Raw genomic sequence first — 19,208 nt, 5'->3', positions numbered from 1 at the left:
CAATTATATATTGTTTTCCGAATTGGTGATTTGTGAAAGAAATGTTTATTCCTCGTTGATAAGTGCCATAAGTTTCATTAGACACTACCGAAGAAGAAATGGCACAACATATAAAGTGTCGCAGAAAAGTAACGAGATTGGCATCATCGAGAGCGATCTGGCAAAACTGCGGACTTCCCTTTCACGCAGCTTGTACTGTACAGTACGTCAGTCCCTCCTAGACGTTCAGTAACAGTTTCAACCTCGTGCGGTAACTACGTGATCCTAGAGAGCGTGATAAATGAAGTATTGTTTTTGTATTGCGTTACGGAAAGCTTGGTGAACCCACTACGAAAATTTGCAACATGCTTAAGGGAAACATTCCTTATCATGAGCACAAGTTTTTCAGTGGCACAAAGCATTTTTTGGAGGGCTTAGAAGCAGTAGAAGGCGAACCTCACTTAGGATGGTATTCGACATCGAGAACTGCAGAAAATGTGGAACGAGTGAGGCTTCTTGCAAGGGTCAGAAAAAGGGTGTTTCGAGTCAGACCGGACATTGCCGACACTTGGATGCTCCACCATGACAAATCCTCCTATCTCCATCAACCAGTCTGTGTTTCCCCAGGCCCCCTATTTGTCTGATCTCAGTCCGTGTGACTTGTTTTTGTTCCCCAAGATCAAAACCCATTTGAAAGGACGTCATTTTGGCACTGTCGATAACATCCAAAGGAGCGCAACCGCGTTGCTGCAGGCGATTCCAGTTGAAGCCTTCCAGGACTGATACGAAAACTGGCAACAATGCCTCCGCCGATGTATAGTTGCCCAAGGCAACTACTTTGAAGGGGTTGAGTAGATTTTCCAGTAAAGATTTCATGAAATTGTAGTCAATTTCGGTGTATTTTTCGACAAGAAAACCCCGCACTGAACTGATGTTTAAAAGAACTAAACCCCTTGCATTATGTAAATCCTTTAACACATACAAAACATTGTGCACTTTATGACTTACAATTCATTACGCAATTCTTCGACACTGAACAATACGATTTAACAAGAGACGAGCTGTCAGGAATATTATTTACGCTTAAACCTTTTGCTGAATGTAATGTTGATACAATGTGAACCACAACACAATCTACAACGAAACATCGATGAAGGATTCTGAATTGGGATCTCGGGACCGTACTGTATTTACAAATGAATAAATTGTAGGTTATTTTATTCATTTAGAATAAGTTACTTTCAATGCAAATACTATTAGAATGTGGCGGGACTTTCAATTTGTCGTTCGACATCCGTTTTGTTTCTCCTGTCTGTGCAGGCCTGACCTTGAGGAATTCCTGAACGTGTGTGGGGGAAAACTGTACAGTTTCGGCGGCCTGTACAGTTCACCGGAGTAGAAACGAAAAACCATTTGATTTTCCTGCACAGTTTTGGACTGCGCAGGCCGACCGGAACGTGTGTGGAGTCGTGTGGTTCAGTTGTGAGGCCGCTGAGTAGTGAGAACAATGTCCCGTGAATTTTTGGAGGAATTTTTAAAAATTTACGAGAGCGAACCATGCCTTTGGCATGTAAAAAATAAAGAGTACCACGATAGAAGCAAGAAAGAAGCTGCTTATTTACGTTTAATTGAAAAACTAAAAGAAATGGAGCCAAACGCTAATAAAGAAAGCGTTGTAAAAAAATAAACAACATCAGAAGCGCATACAGAAAAGAAATTAAATCAGGAGCAGGAACTGAAGATATATACAAACCAAAGTTGTGGTATTTCGAATTATTAAGGTAAGCTTAAATTTTTAACAATCACATGGGAATACGATCCTCTTTTTTTAAAGCCACTCTTTACACCATAGACTCCTACGCACATGTTTTTTCTTGCGAGTTTTAATGCAATTCGTTGCCAATAAGCACCCAAGAATAGCCAGTACGTCGTCATCAGATGCCATGGTCGACTGACGAACTGAGAGATTAAATTGTACTTGCGATAATGTAAAAAAGATTTATACAGGAGAAACAAAACGGATGTCGAACGACAAATTGAAAGAATACAAAGTGGCAGTTTGATTTGAACACGTGCACTGTTTCCACGAATTGAACCCTTCTTTCCACGAATCGAACTCTTCTAAGTGCAATAAAATGACAACACCGACTTAAAATCGGGGAGAGAGCTTTTGTTTACAGGGCAATAAAACAATTTAACTGAGAGATTTTCCTCCTCGTATGTGGGCGACAGGAAATTCTGAATTTCCTCAAAGCCAGGCCTGCACAGTTATTCCTCAAAGGATTTCCTGAACGTGTGTGGCGGTCTTAAGAGAGTTCCTGTTTCTAATTACTTGTAAGCGGGACGTTTAAGGGCGAACTAATTAGAGTACCCATTTACACCGTGTTCATTTACAACAAATCGGGTTTACATTATAAACTTCTTGGCTCTAATTGGACACGTTACTTGTTCTGTATTTAAAAACATTTTCGGAATTTAGGAGCAAACTACAAGAGAAATGCCAACAGCTGTGTGCGTGTGTGCGCTCTATTGTCTTTTTTCCTTAAAGATGTATAGAGATAAGTCAAGTAATTAACACGTTTCTCCTTACAAATGGTATGGAAATTAGTCTTTCCGTGCTATTGACAAGGGCGTCGCCAGCCAATGGGCCGGGGGGGGCAAGATGATATAAATTGATAGAGGATATGAATTGTATGTAGGTAAAATAAAAACGATTCATAAATTTTAAGAAGCTTAAGAAGATTATTTTTATTAAAACATAATCTTCTTGGGTTTTTCGCGCGGGAATTATAAATCGGGCAATAAATGACTTAGCATTTAAATAATTTTTTTCGTATGTCTAGGGAGGGGCAACTGCCCCTCTGCCCCCCTCTGGCGACGCCCTTGGCTATTGATAAGTGTTTTGGTGTCTTATGGAGTAATTTTGATGCATTAACACTATTAAAAAGCTCATTTATGTCTTGTTTTACGGTGAATGTTTTATCAATCCTTATTTTAAAATCGATATAATTAAAATGTTTTTGAGATTTCGGCATATTTACGTTATATCCCTTCATTTGTTTACACGTTACCGTCTTAAAAGCATTTATAACTTTATCTTCAAGCGTGTGTTAAATAGAAAATCTTTTATATTTAGAATTAGAACGAGAAATGTCTTATTAACTGACTCTAATTAGTTAACAATGGACGTGAAGGATGAACTCGAAAAGATGTTATACATACAAAAGAGTAATTATATACGTCTAAATTATTATGTATTATAATAAAAACGTATAAAAACTGAACGGTTTAATTGACCTTTTCACAAGAATAAATATTTCTATTTATTATACTTGTTTAAAACTCTATATGCCTGTGTAATTTATTTTACTGTACAGTTGACCCTCCATATTGTCTCTTTAAAGACTGGGTTGATCATTTAATTTATGTATTTTATTTTATCAAAATACCTAAAAGTAGCTTTTTAAATATATATATAATACAGTAAATTTATCATTTTTAGTGTTCTTAGTAAGTATATATTATATTTGGATGTACAGTACAGTACAGACAGTACTTAGATATGCGTTATGGCCGTCACGGGATTTCAACCTTTTAAGTGGTACTGCTTAAGTGACCCCCAGTAATTAGAAGCAGTAACCCCAGGGTACTGCTTCTAATTACTGTAGCTATTGCCAACAGCTGTGTGTGTATGTGTGCCCTATTGTCTTTTCCCTTAAATATGTATAGAGATAAGTCAAGCATTTAACACGTTTATCTTTACAAATGGAAATTAGTCTACGGATTAAATAAAGATGTTTATTAAAAGAATTTAAATGGAAATTTGTTGTTTGAAGGGGATGGAAATCTAAATTGATATTAAATTGATATTTAAGCAAGAAATCTAATGATTAAGCATCCATTAAAGTATTTATATAGACCTACATGTATTTGGATATAGTTAGATATGCATGAAAATTGGAAATGAACTAATAATAATGGTAATTACTTTAACTTAGATGCTTTAAAATTGGACAAATAGAAATTATTTGGCTTTAACTGGAGCCCAGATTTTAAAAATGAACAACATTTAACAAACTCCTGATGCATTTTTACAGCTATAAATGATCAATTCGACACGTTTAAACGTTGTTTAACTACTTATATATTAATTTATTCGTAGTAAATTTATAATACGATGCCATTTAACAAGCGAAATCTTCCATTACTAAAACTATGAAGTGTCAGGTCCACTTACTTCAAGAAATTTGAAGACGAGAATATGGCATAACTTACCAATGAAAATCAGAGACGATCGAACCGCATCGAACACAAGCAAACTTTAATCCCACGATCAATCAAAGGATCTGAATCATTTGCCTTCCTTATATTGTATGCGCAAATGCCGGTTCTGGAAATCCCAATTTAATACCTAAAGGTGTTTTCTTGGAAAGAGCATTTCTTTGCCACACACTCCAGGTGAAGTAAAACTTCAAATTACTTCCGCTTCATCCGAAAGAACACGTTTGTGGTATCTCTACACCATCAAATTCATCACTAAACTGCGTGTAAGAAAGATTCTGAACAAACACTACCGATTTTTGCTCTGTTCCGGCCATTTTTCTTTTGTTAAAATACTTAATAACTCGCTAAGAAATGAATAATAAAATACGAAATTTATTATTAAAGAAATTCGCACAACATTAATTGAAATTTTAACAATTTTATTACAAAATTAATAAACATCGTTAATGGCAGCAGCACAGGCACCCATTGTTGACCATAATAAACAGTATTTTTAATTCATTTCGTTCTTATTATTTCATATTTGTAGTCAATTTTGTCAATTTTTGTGTATTTTTCATTAAAAAAAAATTGTAGGCTACAAAATAAACCCTTCGGCATACGAGACACACGATTTTACACGTCATTAGGCACGTAATTGAAAGCTCTTAACACGGTTCAATAGACAATTACTGAACACAACCAACATGTGGGTTATTTTCTGTGGCTTTTAAGGGTAATAATTGATTAATTACAATGCAATTTGACAGCCGGCAGTTTTATTTAGTTTAAACCTTTCATTGATGATTTAAGACTTCGAGAATATAACTTTAGTATTAGAAGATTTCTCATTCGTCTACTTTAAACCACAACAGGATATTCAACGAAACAATTCAATTGAGTTAATTAAATTAAACAATTCAATTCAATTATCTCGAGCCGGATGATTGAATTTTTGCCTAAAATTGTCATTTTTTTTCCAATCCAGATATCTCGTCGTGTACTGTACAAAGGGAATATTAAACGTGGAAATGTACAATACGCACTTACAAATGAATATAGACTATTTTCTACATTTGGAAAAAGATTACCTTTTATATACAGTACTATAAGAATTAAGGGTTAATGTTACCTTTGGTTCCAAAATGGAGGTTCGTCTCTGATTTCAGCAAATAGAAAACAAAAAGGAAACAGTGAGGACGCACGTTCTAACCTAACCTAACCGTAGGCCGAGCGGTCACGGTTAGCAGCCTGCCGCCCTCGGGGACCCGGGATCGAGGCCGGACGGGTCGAAAAATCCCCAAGAATTTTTCGGGGGTGGTCCGTCCTGATATGTCGGGCCCCGTTCCTCACCACCTGGCAGTCCCATTGTGGGCCTGGCCGAACCCATAATGAGCCTACTAAAAGAGGCCTCTTAGTGCCCACAGGGCGGAAAGAGTTAAAAAAAAACCTAACCTATTCTAATAATTATTGTAATTTATTATAATAGGTTAGGTTAGGTTAGAACGTGCGTCTCCACGTTTCCCTTCTTCTATTTGCTGGAATCAGAGACGAGCCGCCATTTTGGAACCATAGGTAACATGAACCGAATTAAGCGTTTACAGAGTACGTCAGGGTCATGGCTGGATTAACAGTTATGCAAAATAAGCACGTGCTTAGGACCAAGTAAAGGGAGTACCACAGGAATTGTTCATTGATTGATTTACCATGTAACTTACGCTGAAAAACTGGTAATTGTGCTGAATCAGGATTCAAAAAAATCAATTAGGCATGAGAATGACGTCTATCCAATTGGGAACCGCGAGAAAATTTTGGGGTGTCCTCCCGAACGATTCGAAAAGTCTGGCGATATTATCTCTTTTTAATTCGTCGGCTCTTAAGAATTTCCATAAATTTACATGGCTTTATATTAAAACACTATTTAGGATAAGAGATAATTAAGTACAGACAATATCAATTCTGTTCGATTGGAATAACAAAAACGTTTATAAGGGGCCCCGTAAATACGAGGCCTCTATTATAAAATTCCTGCTTGTTCCTCTGTCATATTTTTGCTAAAGTTATAAAAATATTAATTGTATCTTAAACTAAAAATAAACGTCAGCCATTTTGAAAGTCTGGTGTGTTTTATGATACACTTGACGTATTTCTAGGGATACGCGTATACCAAGTTGACAAGCAATGCTCTAGCTTCGTATTTGGGTTTCTGTATCCCACTGTGCAACTTGTATTTACTCTGTCTCGTGTTAGCTTTTGATCCTGTGTAATGGCAAACACATAGAACGTTGCACGTCTTGACGGCTCCACGACTCTCAATCTTTTCTACGTGTTAAACTACTCTTACATATCTCACCTGATATACAGTAATAAGGAGAGAATAATTTAATAAAATCCCATCAAAAAGGAGGAGTACGCCATCAAAAAAGTTTGGAGATCAAATTGCACTAATGTATACAGCAATGTTTTTCAACCACAATATCGCTTAAAGAGGTTTCGTGCAATTTTAAAATCGTGTTGTATAAATAGTATAAGTATTGTATAAGTATAAATGGAAGATTGTTCTCAAATAAACGTTCACGTAGTCATTAAAATTGTATTATAGCAAATGTATATTATATCATAATATAGGTAAGCCTTTAATTTTTCCAACAAAGTGTGTTTTGAATGCTTCCGTATTTTATAAGTGTCACATGACCAAATAGGTCGAAAAACATTGCTACGCAGTGACTTTTGTTCCTAGCTTTTTAAATTTTGTTTTATACTTTTGTAATTGCAACAACCTTAATTTTGAAAGTAAAGATAAATTTTATAAAAGAAACAAATTGAAAAAGCTATTAACGGGAAAGATATCTGCACGGTAACTTGATTACGAGGGACATTGGTGATGATAAAGATGGAGGAGGTGGGAGAATAGTGGGCAATCTCGAGAGAGATCTGACTTAACGAAGATTACTCGTTATTAGTATTTATGATTATTTTTATAAAACCAATCGCTACCCTCAAAATTAAGGTTTTCGTCATCTTATAATAATTAATAATATAAAAACATTGTTTTCACAATAAAATCTCATAAAAGATGGCACTAGACACGAACGTTATTTTTAAAATAACATTGCATAACACACGCGACTCGTTGTAGGCAGGGGTGTCGTTTCCACTATGGAAGGTATGAAGTATTCCATACCTCACATTTCTGCTGGTATCGCCCCCTTCACTTCAAAATTCCAATGCCGAGGGCCAAGGCTAACTCCAAATTCGTACTGCGTTTAATAAACTAGTGACTAGTATAATGTTATTTGTTTAATTATTGTACGATATAACGAATAAAATATCTAATTATTCTTAATATAATGTTTTACTCTACAGCCAAAAAATGGTTTTTTGACCCCCAAAATATAAATTGTTACTAATCGCCCCCTTAAACATGGAAAAACGCCCACACGGAGGCGATATCGCCCCCGTTGAGAAACACTGGTCTAAGCTATCTCCGCAAACTTTCATCGACCCCTAAAGGGTCAATACCGACCCCGTTAAGAAAGTCGGAGTTAATATAACAGAATGTATTTAACAAAATATTTCAGTTTTCGAATTAATAAATCACAGGAGGGACAATCGTAAATTACTTATCAGCAGTTAATAATAAATTTAAATTTGATTTTGTACTCGACTTTTTCAACGAAACACCAATAAACTTTGGGTTTTCAACGTCAAACGGCATAACAAATGCAGCAGCGGCCGAATGGATAAAAATGAAACAAGCAGCTCTTCGCCTGCCGTTCGTCATTACCAGAACTCGCCACGTGGAAATGGCTGCTTCAGAGTTCCACAAAGAGTTGGAAAGAATCCTACTCCACAAGTGACCAACATCACTTGTCGAGTCGAGTTCTTCCAAACTCGCACGATGAAAATATTTATAATTACCTCTGAATACTCCAAATTCAGCTATTCGAAACTCACCGTATTATTACTATCTTAGCTAAGGGATGCAATATTATAACAACTAGTAACAAAGAAAGACAGAAATCTATTATACACCCGGTGTCCTCTTTCGCGGGACATTCTCATGAAACTCTAAGGAGGAGAAGGGTAAAAAGTAGGGTGAACACTAGATGGCGGTATATTTCTAAATATTTTTTTAAAATTAAGATTTTAATTGAAATTTCCGACCCCCCGACTTAATTAAACGTATATATAATAAAATCTATCAATTAAAAAAATTAAAAAACTATTGGATGTTGTTTTTGACATCAGAAAATAGCTTTAAATAACTTTACCGAAGTAAAATCGGGGCGCTAGAACTTTAGAAAGATGAAAAAAGTTTCATAAAAAAAATCCCATAAAAAAACAATTAAGCGTTAATCGCGCGTCATTAAAGGTTAATTAAAATCGCAATAAAATATTTTCGCGCGGGTTAAAATTTTTCAAAAAATTTGGAGACAAAACATTCGAAAAATCAAAAAAAAATTTTTTTTTCGGGGGGGCGCAAAGTACCGTTTTTTTGTAACGCTATGTAACTTACCCGTGTTATCTCGGGTCTGGACGTCTACAAACGTTAATGGGAATTAAGCGGTATGCAGGACACAAAGAGTTAGTTAGTTTGAGTAAAAAGTAACTCGAGTAAATAGGCCGACGGGAGATTCCATCTCTATACTCGGGCGGGCCTAAAAGAAAGGCGAGACAAAGAGCCGTTTTTGCCTTCCTTACATTACTGAAGTTTATTTAATCGCAATTTTTTCGGGAAATATCAAAGAAACGCAGAACTTTCGAACACATTTTATACATTCAACAATTCGTTACATATTGTTAGAATGTATTGTTTAGAACGCGTGACGTATTACGATCCCGTCATATATTTACGTCACGTGTTACGTAAAAAACATTAATCGGTTCGAAATATTTCAGAAAAGATCATTTTGTTAAAATAATATTCGTTAGAAACAGGATTACTTTCAGTTTTTAAAGTTAAAATAATGCTTATTTTTTTCAATACTGTAAATAAAATTATAGAAATGTCGAATGATTAATTTATTCTAAAGTAACGTTATCTGTATTTTTGAAAATCCAAAGAGGAATCTGTCGCCCTTTGCACCCCAGGTAATGTCTTAATTCACGAATTTCAGAAATTTTCGACAAAAAGTGCTTAACTTAAATGCGGGTGGACAAAATTTCTGAAATTTTGCAGGTGGTTTGATTATTAGGGTAAATCGATGATATTAAATTTTGGCGGTTAAAGGTCGAAAGGTGGAAAGATAATGGGGGTCGTGTGAATCTCAGGTACGGTCAGACTTAGTGACGATTTTACTCGTTATTAGCATTTACAATTTTTTTTAATATATAAAACTCGTCTATATCCCCAAAATTAAGCTTTATGCCATTTTATAATATTTAAAAATATAACAAATATTTTAATAAAATATGATAATAGATGGCGCCACTAAAGTTTTTAACGTAGACGAGAAATTGATCAACTCGTTGATAGTTTATTTTTCAATAAAAAAAAGTTGATGAAATTAAGTGTTAAAATTCCAACAACAAGGGAAATCTTTAATTTAAAATAAAGCCTTTTAAACATCTGAAATACAATATATACAACACATAGTGTTTCCATAATACATATAAGTACAGTGGGTGATTGGTTAACGAACACTTTCGCGAAAGAGTTTTATGTTCGGACAGCGAACATTTCACAGAACGTACAGAAAAAGAAGCGACATAAAACAGTGAATACCGATTGGTCTTCCCTTGTCTCCAGGTGACAATTCGAAACTTTTTGGAGCTTTGCGGATTGAAAATCTCCCTTGTAATTCCAGCTTTTTGTTTACCTTTCTGACAAATAATTTTTTATAGTCTTCGCGAGACCGTCGGGCGGACACTCGTTAAGTTTTGCGTCGGTTTTTATTTACAAAAGGCGAGAGTTTAATTGTGCCATCGGATATTCGTTAACGTTTTAAATTTTCGCGATATATCCTTTAATAATTTGATCGCATTCATAACCATACGATGAGCTTTGATGAAATCTATAATGTAATGTCAGAAATAACTAAATTGCAAAACATGAACGTAGCACCATATACGAACACGCTCCTCCGGGATAGCTTCTAGCGTGTGAGTAGAAAACCCACGATATTTCCCCCGCATATTACTAGCACCATCAGTAGAATTTTTTTTTCCTCCTAACGCTGTAGTTCCATTATGCAAATTAAAAATTATAAGGAATCGAACCAAACCATTTATATACCAAACTAGGAGCCCGGGACGCCCCCTAGTGGGCGTTCATTACAAATTTCATGATAATTAAAAATCATTATTTAGTGTTATTAAACATTCTATAAATACTTTAAAATAGTTTAATTTGTTTATTTACCTTCACTGGTAACATCCGCTAGGGCGCCCCTAGTGGGTGTTAACTTAAATAATTATTTATATTGTTAATTTAAATGTTTGAAATATGACACACGATAGGGGCGCCTCTAGTGCCTGTTTTTGGCATACCGTTACGCGGACGGAGAGGCACGCGTTCAATGGGTTATGTATATAGATATATTTTGTCATGTTATAACCTATAACCTATTTTTTACTAACCTGAAAGGAAAAAATATATATATTTTTAAATTTAAGTATAAAGAAAATAATTATCAAAAACATTTTCTACTTATATCAAATAAATAAAATAATTGTAGTTAGCAGTTCGTAGCAATTTATAACCGTTATGAGAGAGAATTCGGAGCGCGACTCTTACTGTTTTTGCATTATACCAGGGATGGGCAACCTTTTTCTAAGGGCCACATTTGAAACTTTCGAAGTGAAGCGGGCCGTACATAAGAAGAAAAAAAATACGGGTAAATCACAAATATTTATTCACATATTGATAATTTTTTTATTTTTTTTATTAACTCTTTCCGCCCTGTGAGCACTAAGAGAGCCTCTTTTTAGAAGGCCCATTATGGGTTCGGCCAAGCCCACAGTGGGGCGACCGGGTGATGAGGGACGGGGCCCGACATATCCGAACGGGCCACCCCTCGAAAAATTCCTGGGGATTATTCGACCCGTTCGGATTCCCCAAAGCGGTAGGCTGCCTCCTTGACCGCTCGGCCATCCCGCTCATATTGATAAATTAACATAGGTATACTGGAATTGATGCGAATGTAACATATCAGATATATATCATCGAGCTTTTATTGTACAAAAGTATATGATATACTCTCTCGGGATGCATTTAGTCTTGAAAAGAGGTCAAGCGCGTATGGACAGTTTTCAAAAGTACATGTGCATTTGTACGCAATTCCATCGTCCCTTAAAGACGCAAAAATGAACCAACCCAAGGGCCAACTCTAGTTGTATCCAATATATATACGAAGCGGGCTCTTGGTATTTAGTACGATTACAAACGAACGACTAGATGTCAGTATTTTAAATTTTTTTATTTTATATAGCTTTATATTGTTTTGTAATATACTGTGCGACACTGCAGGTTGCCCATCTACAATCAACGCCATCGTAAGTGAATGGCAAACTAAAAATTAGTTACTGAATCTAAAAAATATATTATTTTTAATTAAATCGTTTGGAATATAGAGAAATTATTATTGAATAACATTTTTTACTTACCTAAAATAAAGGAAATGATATAATTGGCCATTAAATCTGTTATGACTACAATCAGCATTTTGGTGGCTGGGTGGAAAACTAATAACTCGTGCTTTCAAAGTTTAGCATTAAGATTAACAGGAGTGGTGAATAGTTTCTAGCAACGTAAACAAATGACTAATTTTGTCTGTTTTTATTATTTATTTCCTAGGATGCTTTGTATTTGGGCCGAGTCGGGCCAATGTAGTGTTGGACTCGAGTCGGCTGGACTAATTTAACTTCGGACTCGGGTAGGGCCGGGTAAAACGATAAAGGCCTACACATATATCTATATTACACCTAAGAATTGAAATTTATCTTACTTAACGAAAAAAATAAATAAACGAAATTTTTAAAAATAAAATCGAACAAAACAGTATATTATGTACAGTACATACAAATTTAGAAAAACGGCCCAAATGGTTTACAACCCATGTGGAATTTTCCACATTTTCCACATGGCCAGTCCGCCCCTGCTTCCGAGGCTTGTCTGATGACCGAAGATTCCACGGAAAAGAAGAATGTGCAGCCGGTGGCTCAACTCGCTGATGCTTTCAATTCGGATAATTTGGGAGAGAGACTTTGGTTAGATTATTTTGGCCAAAAGACAGATAAGGCGGTTCTTCAATTCTCCGTACTGGAACTCTTGAATTCATTTCGGAAAGATATTTATTAATTCATAGTACAATTCAAGAGACTTTTTGATTTAAATATTGAATTAAAATGTTTCGTTTAATTTCGGTAATTTTTGTTGTAATAATGGATCTTGAATGATAATACGGTATATTGAAAACAATTGAAATTAATAGACGGGTCCATTGTTTCACAGAAATTCACTGGCCGTGTATGTTGAAAAAATAAAACGATTATGGACATCGAACGTTTTTATCAGATAAAAAGAAAAATCGGTCTCGGTTCGTTCGGTCGAGTAATTGAAGCCACTGATAGAATTACGGGCGAAGACGTAGCCATAAAAGTGGAGGATAGCAACACGATGCGACCACAATTACGCAACGAAAAGAAAGTCTACGATGCGATCAAAGAAACAAACGGATTTCCGAAATTAATTTGTTACGGAAGAGATCGAAATTACAGTTTTTTGATAACCGACTTATTGGGTCCAAGTTTGGAAGAATTATTCGAATATTGCGGTCGCCAATTCACGCTAAGAACGACATTAATGCTGGCGGTAGACATGCTTAATAGAATCGAATATTTACACAGTAAACATTATATTCATCGAGACATCAAACCGGATAATTTTCTTATGGGTTGGGGAAGAAAAAGTAAAACTGTTTACATGATTGATTTTGGTTTAGCCAAGGAATACATCGATCCTCATACAAAGAGGCATATACTGTGCCAAGATGGCAAAGGATTAATAGGTACTGCGAGATATGCCAGCATTAATACTCACGAAGGAATAGAACAAAGTCGAAGAGACGACATGGAATCTCTCGGATACGTCATCATCTACTTTCTGTCAGGTACTCTTCCTTGGCAGGGTGTGAAAAAACCTACTAAACAACAGAAGTACGAAGAGATTGCTCACATAAAGAAAGTTTGTTCCATCGAAGAATTATGTAAGAACCACCCGAAACAAATTGCAACCTACATGAAATACTGTCGTGGGTTAAGTTTCGAAGATAAACCTGATTACAAGTACCTGAAAATGCTTTTACAAAGTGCCTTTGAACGAAATGGTAACCAATTTGACAGGATTTACGATTGGACTATAAAAAGGTTCAAAGAAAACTCACTGTAATACAACATGGCTCTAATATTTGCATATTCAAAAAATGCGGTCCAAAACAATCGTGCCCGAACAAAATTCAAACGAAGAAATAATAAAAAATTCTAAAAAAGTCAATGACATTCAGATCATAAATATTCTGTTGATTTTTTAAAAATAAAATTAAAAAATTATTTTTATATATTGCAATACATTTCATTTATATATCATATTATTAAAACTTTCGACGGCCGGATGGCCGAGAGGTTACGATGTCAGTCTACTGCTCTAGGGTACCCGGGACTGATCCTGATGAGTCTAATATTTCGGGGAGTGCTCCGTCTGGATGTATCGGGCCCGTTTTCACCACCCGCTCTTCCCGTTGTAAGCCTGGCCGAACTCATAATAGGTTTGCCAAATTGTTTATCATATTAAGGGATATATTTTTTGAGAGGGAAAAAACGTGTTTTTAATTTTTACATATTTTTCAGATACAAATAATTTTAACATTTCACGGCATAACAGTTTCTTCGTGTAGAAATGTAGCGTAAAAACAGACTCCCTTTATTGCCCATAGAGTATTAAGAGGGTCTTTTTTAAGTTCATTATAGGTTCGGCCAGGCTTACAAAGATAACTAGTTACAATTACTATCCTGGTTACACCTTAAACATATCAATTATTTAACGCGTGGGCATTAAAGAATTAAAACAACATATACACGTACGCTGCAAAGTAACAAAATCTTCCGCCATGTTTGCCGAGATTAGTACAGTAATCGCCCGAATTTGGTGGATTAGTTACTAATGCCAGATTACGTCTAATCTTAAAATGGTGGCCAACTATTGCAAAATGCCAAAGCGATTACGACCACATAATAGGATCGAATCCAGGCAGATAATCCCTGAAATTTTTCTTGTGTGGTTCATTCCGGATATAGCCGAACTCTCGATGAGGATTTTTAAAAACTCTTTTCGCCCTGTGAGCACTAAGATCTCTTTTTTAGCAAGCCCGTTATTGGTTCGACCAGGCCCACAATGGGCGGCCGGGTGGTGAGGGACGGGGGCCGACCTATTCGATCGGACCACCCCCAAAAAATCCCTGTGAATTTTCCTATCCGTCCGGATTTCATCCTGGGTCCCCGAGAGCGGTAAGCTGCCATTGTGACCGCTCGGCCATCCGGCCAAATCGCGATGGGTATGACTAAAATAAGATTTTAGTGTCGCAAGGATTAAAGTTAAAATAATAAAAAGGAAAGTCCGAAAACCAATTGTGAAATAACTTTTTTACGTATCCTGAGTAATTTAAAATACGAAAAGATATAGAAAATATTCAACTTTCTTCATTGAAATGAATATATCTCTATGGTCTTAAATATATTGAGAAGACACTTCTGGCTAATATTCTGATTTAGAAATACTCAAGAGCAAATTCTATACAAATAAAAATATTTTAGAGTATAAAAAAGCCTCTTTTAGAGTTATTTAAAAGTTAAGTCTATTTTTTTCACTCCATAAAATTTTAAAAAGTAACCGTAGGAGTTGGCAACAGTGATTTTTCAAAACTCGCTCGCTTGGTGTCGCGATCGTTTCTGTTGCCATGCGTTCGCAACGTTACACGCGTGACTATTTATTCGGACTTAACGATGTCCGTTTCTGTGCCACTTCTATGTCATTCTTACGATGATTTATTGTGAAAGAAATAAGTCAAATGGACTCAAAAGTTATGTTATAAATTAAATAAAAAAAACATGGAAGAAGGAACAAACTAGCGAATGTAGGTTTGTAGTGTAATCCTCCATGTTTAGTCCTGTCAATATCGTAATATTCAAGAACACATTTCGCGCCAGTTACTAAGAAACATGCCGTGCTGCTGTGTCGTCGATTGTACAAATCGTACCGAAAAGGGCTTCAGATTATTTAAATTACCTCAGGGACCTAAGAACGAGGAGAGACGAAAGATGTGGATTAAAAATATAGGAAGGAAGGGTAACCTGTCCAGTCAGTCCTATGTTTGTCAAGTAAGTGAACATTACTCTATGCAGTATACAAAGCTATTATATAATCGACATAAAAAACTATAACAAAAATACACCCAATAAATCTACATACAAAATGGCCATGGCCATGAAATTATATTCAGAATTATACAGTTACATAACATGATGAAAAATTCAATGGATGTGACTCTATTACAGGTGTTTTCAGTTTATATTTAATGTGTGAAAGTTTACTTTGTAGGATTCTAAAAGAGGAAATTTGACAGGTTAGATTTATAATAATCAGCTTAAAAATAACTATTTGGCTGTTTTAATGATTTCTAACTGCCAACATAAACAATGATGAGGAGAAAAATTAAAATTTATGTGGAGAATATAGGAAAATGTGCAGATATCTTCTAATTACATTCCCTTGTAAATTCAGCCCACTCAATGAAAACAATACAACAGTGGCGTAGCGAACATAACTGGCACCCGACACTTTATTGGCGCCCCTCTCCCCCCTTTAGAAACACATATAGTTCGTCTAGGAAACCATTTGGGTGCCCCTCTGAGAGTGGCACCCGGTGCACGATACACCCCCTTGCACCCCCCTCGCTATGCCACTGCAATACAAATGAATTTAGACGAAGTACCCTTGTTAGAAACTTTATTTTGACATTATTTAAATCTACAGAAAGTGATGTCCTTGTATATCTACGCATCTTTGTGTGCACATAATTTTGTTCAGACTGAAACTTTCATAAAACACCGATGTCAATAGCTTCAATGCTTCTGAGAATGTTTTTCCTTCAGTTTGTGTACACTTATGGAATTTATCTCACAACTTTCCCTTGTAAGTTTTATAAGAAATATTTAAATCATTCGTGTTTCATTACCTCGGTTACGCTGATTTTAAGTGGGACACCCTGAAGTATGCATAGAGATTTTGTGCGTACTCATGATTACTCTTTATATTTAAAATACTGAAAATTAAAACTTTTTAACACGAATTAATACTACATTCCTCTTTAGATAACATTTTAAAATACCTTATAAATAAAAAAATAGTGTTATGTAATTAATTTCGTATGAAATTGTTGCTGTTATAAAAAGTAAGATGTTCATATATAAATATACATAAAGTGACAGCTCTTTCTGTAAACAACCTAAGTGCTTGCTTGAGACTCTAAATAGAAATGTTTGCATATAAAGTTTCATTTATAATTATCTTTAGTTTTTGTTTGATGGGATAAGGCAGTAAAACAGAATGGTAATCTTCCAAGAGATTTCTCTCAGACGACCCAGCCCTTTAGATGTCAGATATGTGAAGTAAACCCAAAAAAACTTCAGGCGAAAACTCTAAATTAAATACCAGTGTTTAGTGGTTATCCTCTTGGCCATTAATGACCTCATTTATAATTATTAAATGTAAAATTTTAAAGAGTTCCAAAGTTAATTGATGTTTACAGTCTCCAAATTTGTATAAATATCATTTTGTATGCTTGTGTATATGTTACCGTAAAAGTCCAAAGTCCGTTAAATCTGAGAACTTAGTGGTAAATCCGGACATTTAGTAGTATTGACTGGTAAAAGTCTGAAACCCCCGATAAAATGTCTACATTTCGGACTTTTAAGAAGAGATACCGGTAAATGTCCAAATTTACCAATCGGCTTGGGTGAAAATGTATTCGTATGTATCTGTTGTTTTGTAATATACTTAAAAATATAAATTAAAAATATTGAAAGTATTTGTGTAATAATTGGGCCATAATTGAAAAAACTGTAGACTTATAAATTCCCACAGTTGTCCGACATGCTGTCTGTCTGTCCTTCCTTAATGTCGAGAACAGGTTTGGATAGATGAAAGTTAAGACCCAGATAAGGAAAGCTTAGGGGCCCGAGGTCCCAATTAACTATATACGAAGTTCGGGACTAAACCGGAAGTTGCGATTCGAATAAATAAAGTTTCCTCGAATGGAGTTACGTAGACGATTGGCACAACTCTGTTGTTATTAGGAAAAGTATGATATACTGTACAGGAGCAAGGCAGTACTAATTTGAGATCGAGAATATATATTTCAAATTAAATAAATTAAGAATATGATTGTCACAATGCTGGGCTGCAATTTTTAATGTCATATTAATCTTTGGTTTTATTTGATTTCTGAAAATAAATTTTGCAATAAGCAGTGTAGACGAATAAGCTATCTGTTATATGATTCTTATGTTTATGTAAGTTTTGCTTTTATGCAACAGAATGAGTGACGTAATACACGGCAGATTTTATGAACTTTTAACTGAATTAGTGAATAAGAAAAAGACAACAATTCGTACTTAACTAACGAACGATATAACATAATCATTTATATTTTTAAGTATATTACAAAACAACAGATACGTACAAATACTTTTTCTAGCCAAGCCGATCGGTAAATCCGGACGTCGGACTTTTACAGTGTCATATCTCATATATGCAGTTTATTAGAGGAAAATTATAACCTTAATATTTTCAGATACATTTCACGGAAGATCAATTTGAAAACAATCGAATTGACGGGAAAAAGCCGTTAAGGTGGAATGCAGTTCCGACAATATTCGGCCATAATAAAGTATCTTCACCAAAGAAATCATTTTCAAGTAATTGAATATAGATAGTTTCCATATTTTATTAATTTTTTTTCCTGCATTTTTTAAAATATTTATTATTAAGTATTACTTTTTAAACATAGAATCTACTATATCCGAGATTAAGGAGATTGAAGGCAATCAAACAGATCGTAACGGGTCGGAAAATCAAACAAATCACTGCGTATCAGAAAAAAATCAAATAAATCGCTGTGGCTCGATACGTGATCAAGTGAATAGTTATCAAACAGATCACTCGGATTATTGTCAGTATACATTTGACGATAAACAAAATGATCAAGTAATAAAATTGAAACAGAAATTAAAAGCAGCTTATAAAAAAATCAATTCTTTGGAAAAAAAAATTAATAATTTGGAAGAAAATTTGAAAAATATCTTTAGTGACGATCAAATCCGATATTTTGTGAAGGAATCCATGCAAGGATTTAAGTGGTCCGAAGAAACTATAAATAAAGGTCTCAGATTATATCTGTCGTGCGGTAACGGCGGATATCAAGAAATAAGAAAACAAAATTTGCCGTATCCATGTATACGAACTTTGCAGAAGCACTTAGAGGACTTAAAATGTAAATCTAGAACAATTAATGCCGAATAACAAGTTAAACTCGACAATGCCCGACTTGTATATTTGTTTATATAATGATCAAATGAATGATGCCTCTCTATCTAATGTTGTGATGATAAACTTTTAGAGTATTTTTTATATTTATTAAATATTTTAAAACAAATATTTGAAATGATTGTGATATCCATTTATGTAGTTTTTTTTTTTTAAATCTTTCACTCTACAAACACTATTATAGCCCGACTTCTTGTCTATCGATGGTTTAGCTGGGTCCGTAAGGGATTTGGCTCGAATCGTCGAGAGACGTGAATAACAGGGCATAGCGTAGCTAGGCCAAACCATTAGAAAAGTTCTGAAAATCTAATTTGGATTTGAATCCAAGTTTAAAGTTCATAAATTTTGATTGAGTTTGAATGGA

The 19,208-nt window shown here is 35.0% G+C and overlaps 2 protein-coding genes across 2 annotated transcripts; both read left to right on the top strand.

Moving 5' to 3' along the window:
• The first annotated feature begins 12,736 nt into the window (after window positions 1-12,736).
• On the top strand, window positions 12,737-13,633 carry LOC136987170 (uncharacterized). Its single transcript, XM_067284858.1, has one exon. It carries the CDS (start codon window positions 12,737-12,739, stop codon window positions 13,631-13,633), a length of 897 nt encoding a protein of 298 aa, XP_067140959.1.
• A 1,557-nt stretch (window positions 13,634-15,190) lies between these two features.
• Window positions 15,191-18,953, top strand: LOC136987136 (uncharacterized). The gene is made up of 3 exons (XM_067284811.1): window positions 15,191-15,618; window positions 18,093-18,216; window positions 18,309-18,953. Exons 1-3 carry the CDS (start codon window positions 15,460-15,462, stop codon window positions 18,818-18,820), a joined length of 795 nt encoding a protein of 264 aa, XP_067140912.1. The 5' UTR covers window positions 15,191-15,459; the 3' UTR covers window positions 18,821-18,953.
• Window positions 18,954-19,208: the final 255 nt, after the last annotated feature.

This window comes from Centruroides vittatus, unplaced genomic scaffold, assembly GCF_030686945.1.
Source record: "Centruroides vittatus isolate TY-2023 unplaced genomic scaffold, ASM3068694v2 scaffold_1478, whole genome shotgun sequence".
NCBI classification, from domain to species: Eukaryota; Metazoa; Arthropoda; class Arachnida; order Scorpiones; family Buthidae; genus Centruroides; species Centruroides vittatus.
This window is presented reverse-complemented; position numbering and strand designations above follow the sequence as displayed.

What these genes read in the sequence shown, in the direction of transcription:
- LOC136987136 (XM_067284811.1), top strand. Translation starts at nt 15,460, where the DNA reads ATGCCGTGCTGCTGTGTCGTCGATTGTACAAATCGTACCGAAAAGGGC. An exon ending in GTCAGTCCTATGTTTGTCAA is followed by an intron (nt 15,619 to 18,092) that starts GTAAGTGAACAT and finishes TAATATTTTCAG; the next exon opens with ATACATTTCACGGAAGATCA. An exon ending in ACCAAAGAAATCATTTTCAA is followed by an intron (nt 18,217 to 18,308) that starts GTAATTGAATAT and finishes TTTTAAACATAG; the next exon opens with AATCTACTATATCCGAGATT.
- LOC136987170 (XM_067284858.1), top strand. Translation starts at nt 12,737, where the DNA reads ATGGACATCGAACGTTTTTATCAGATAAAAAGAAAAATCGGTCTCGGT.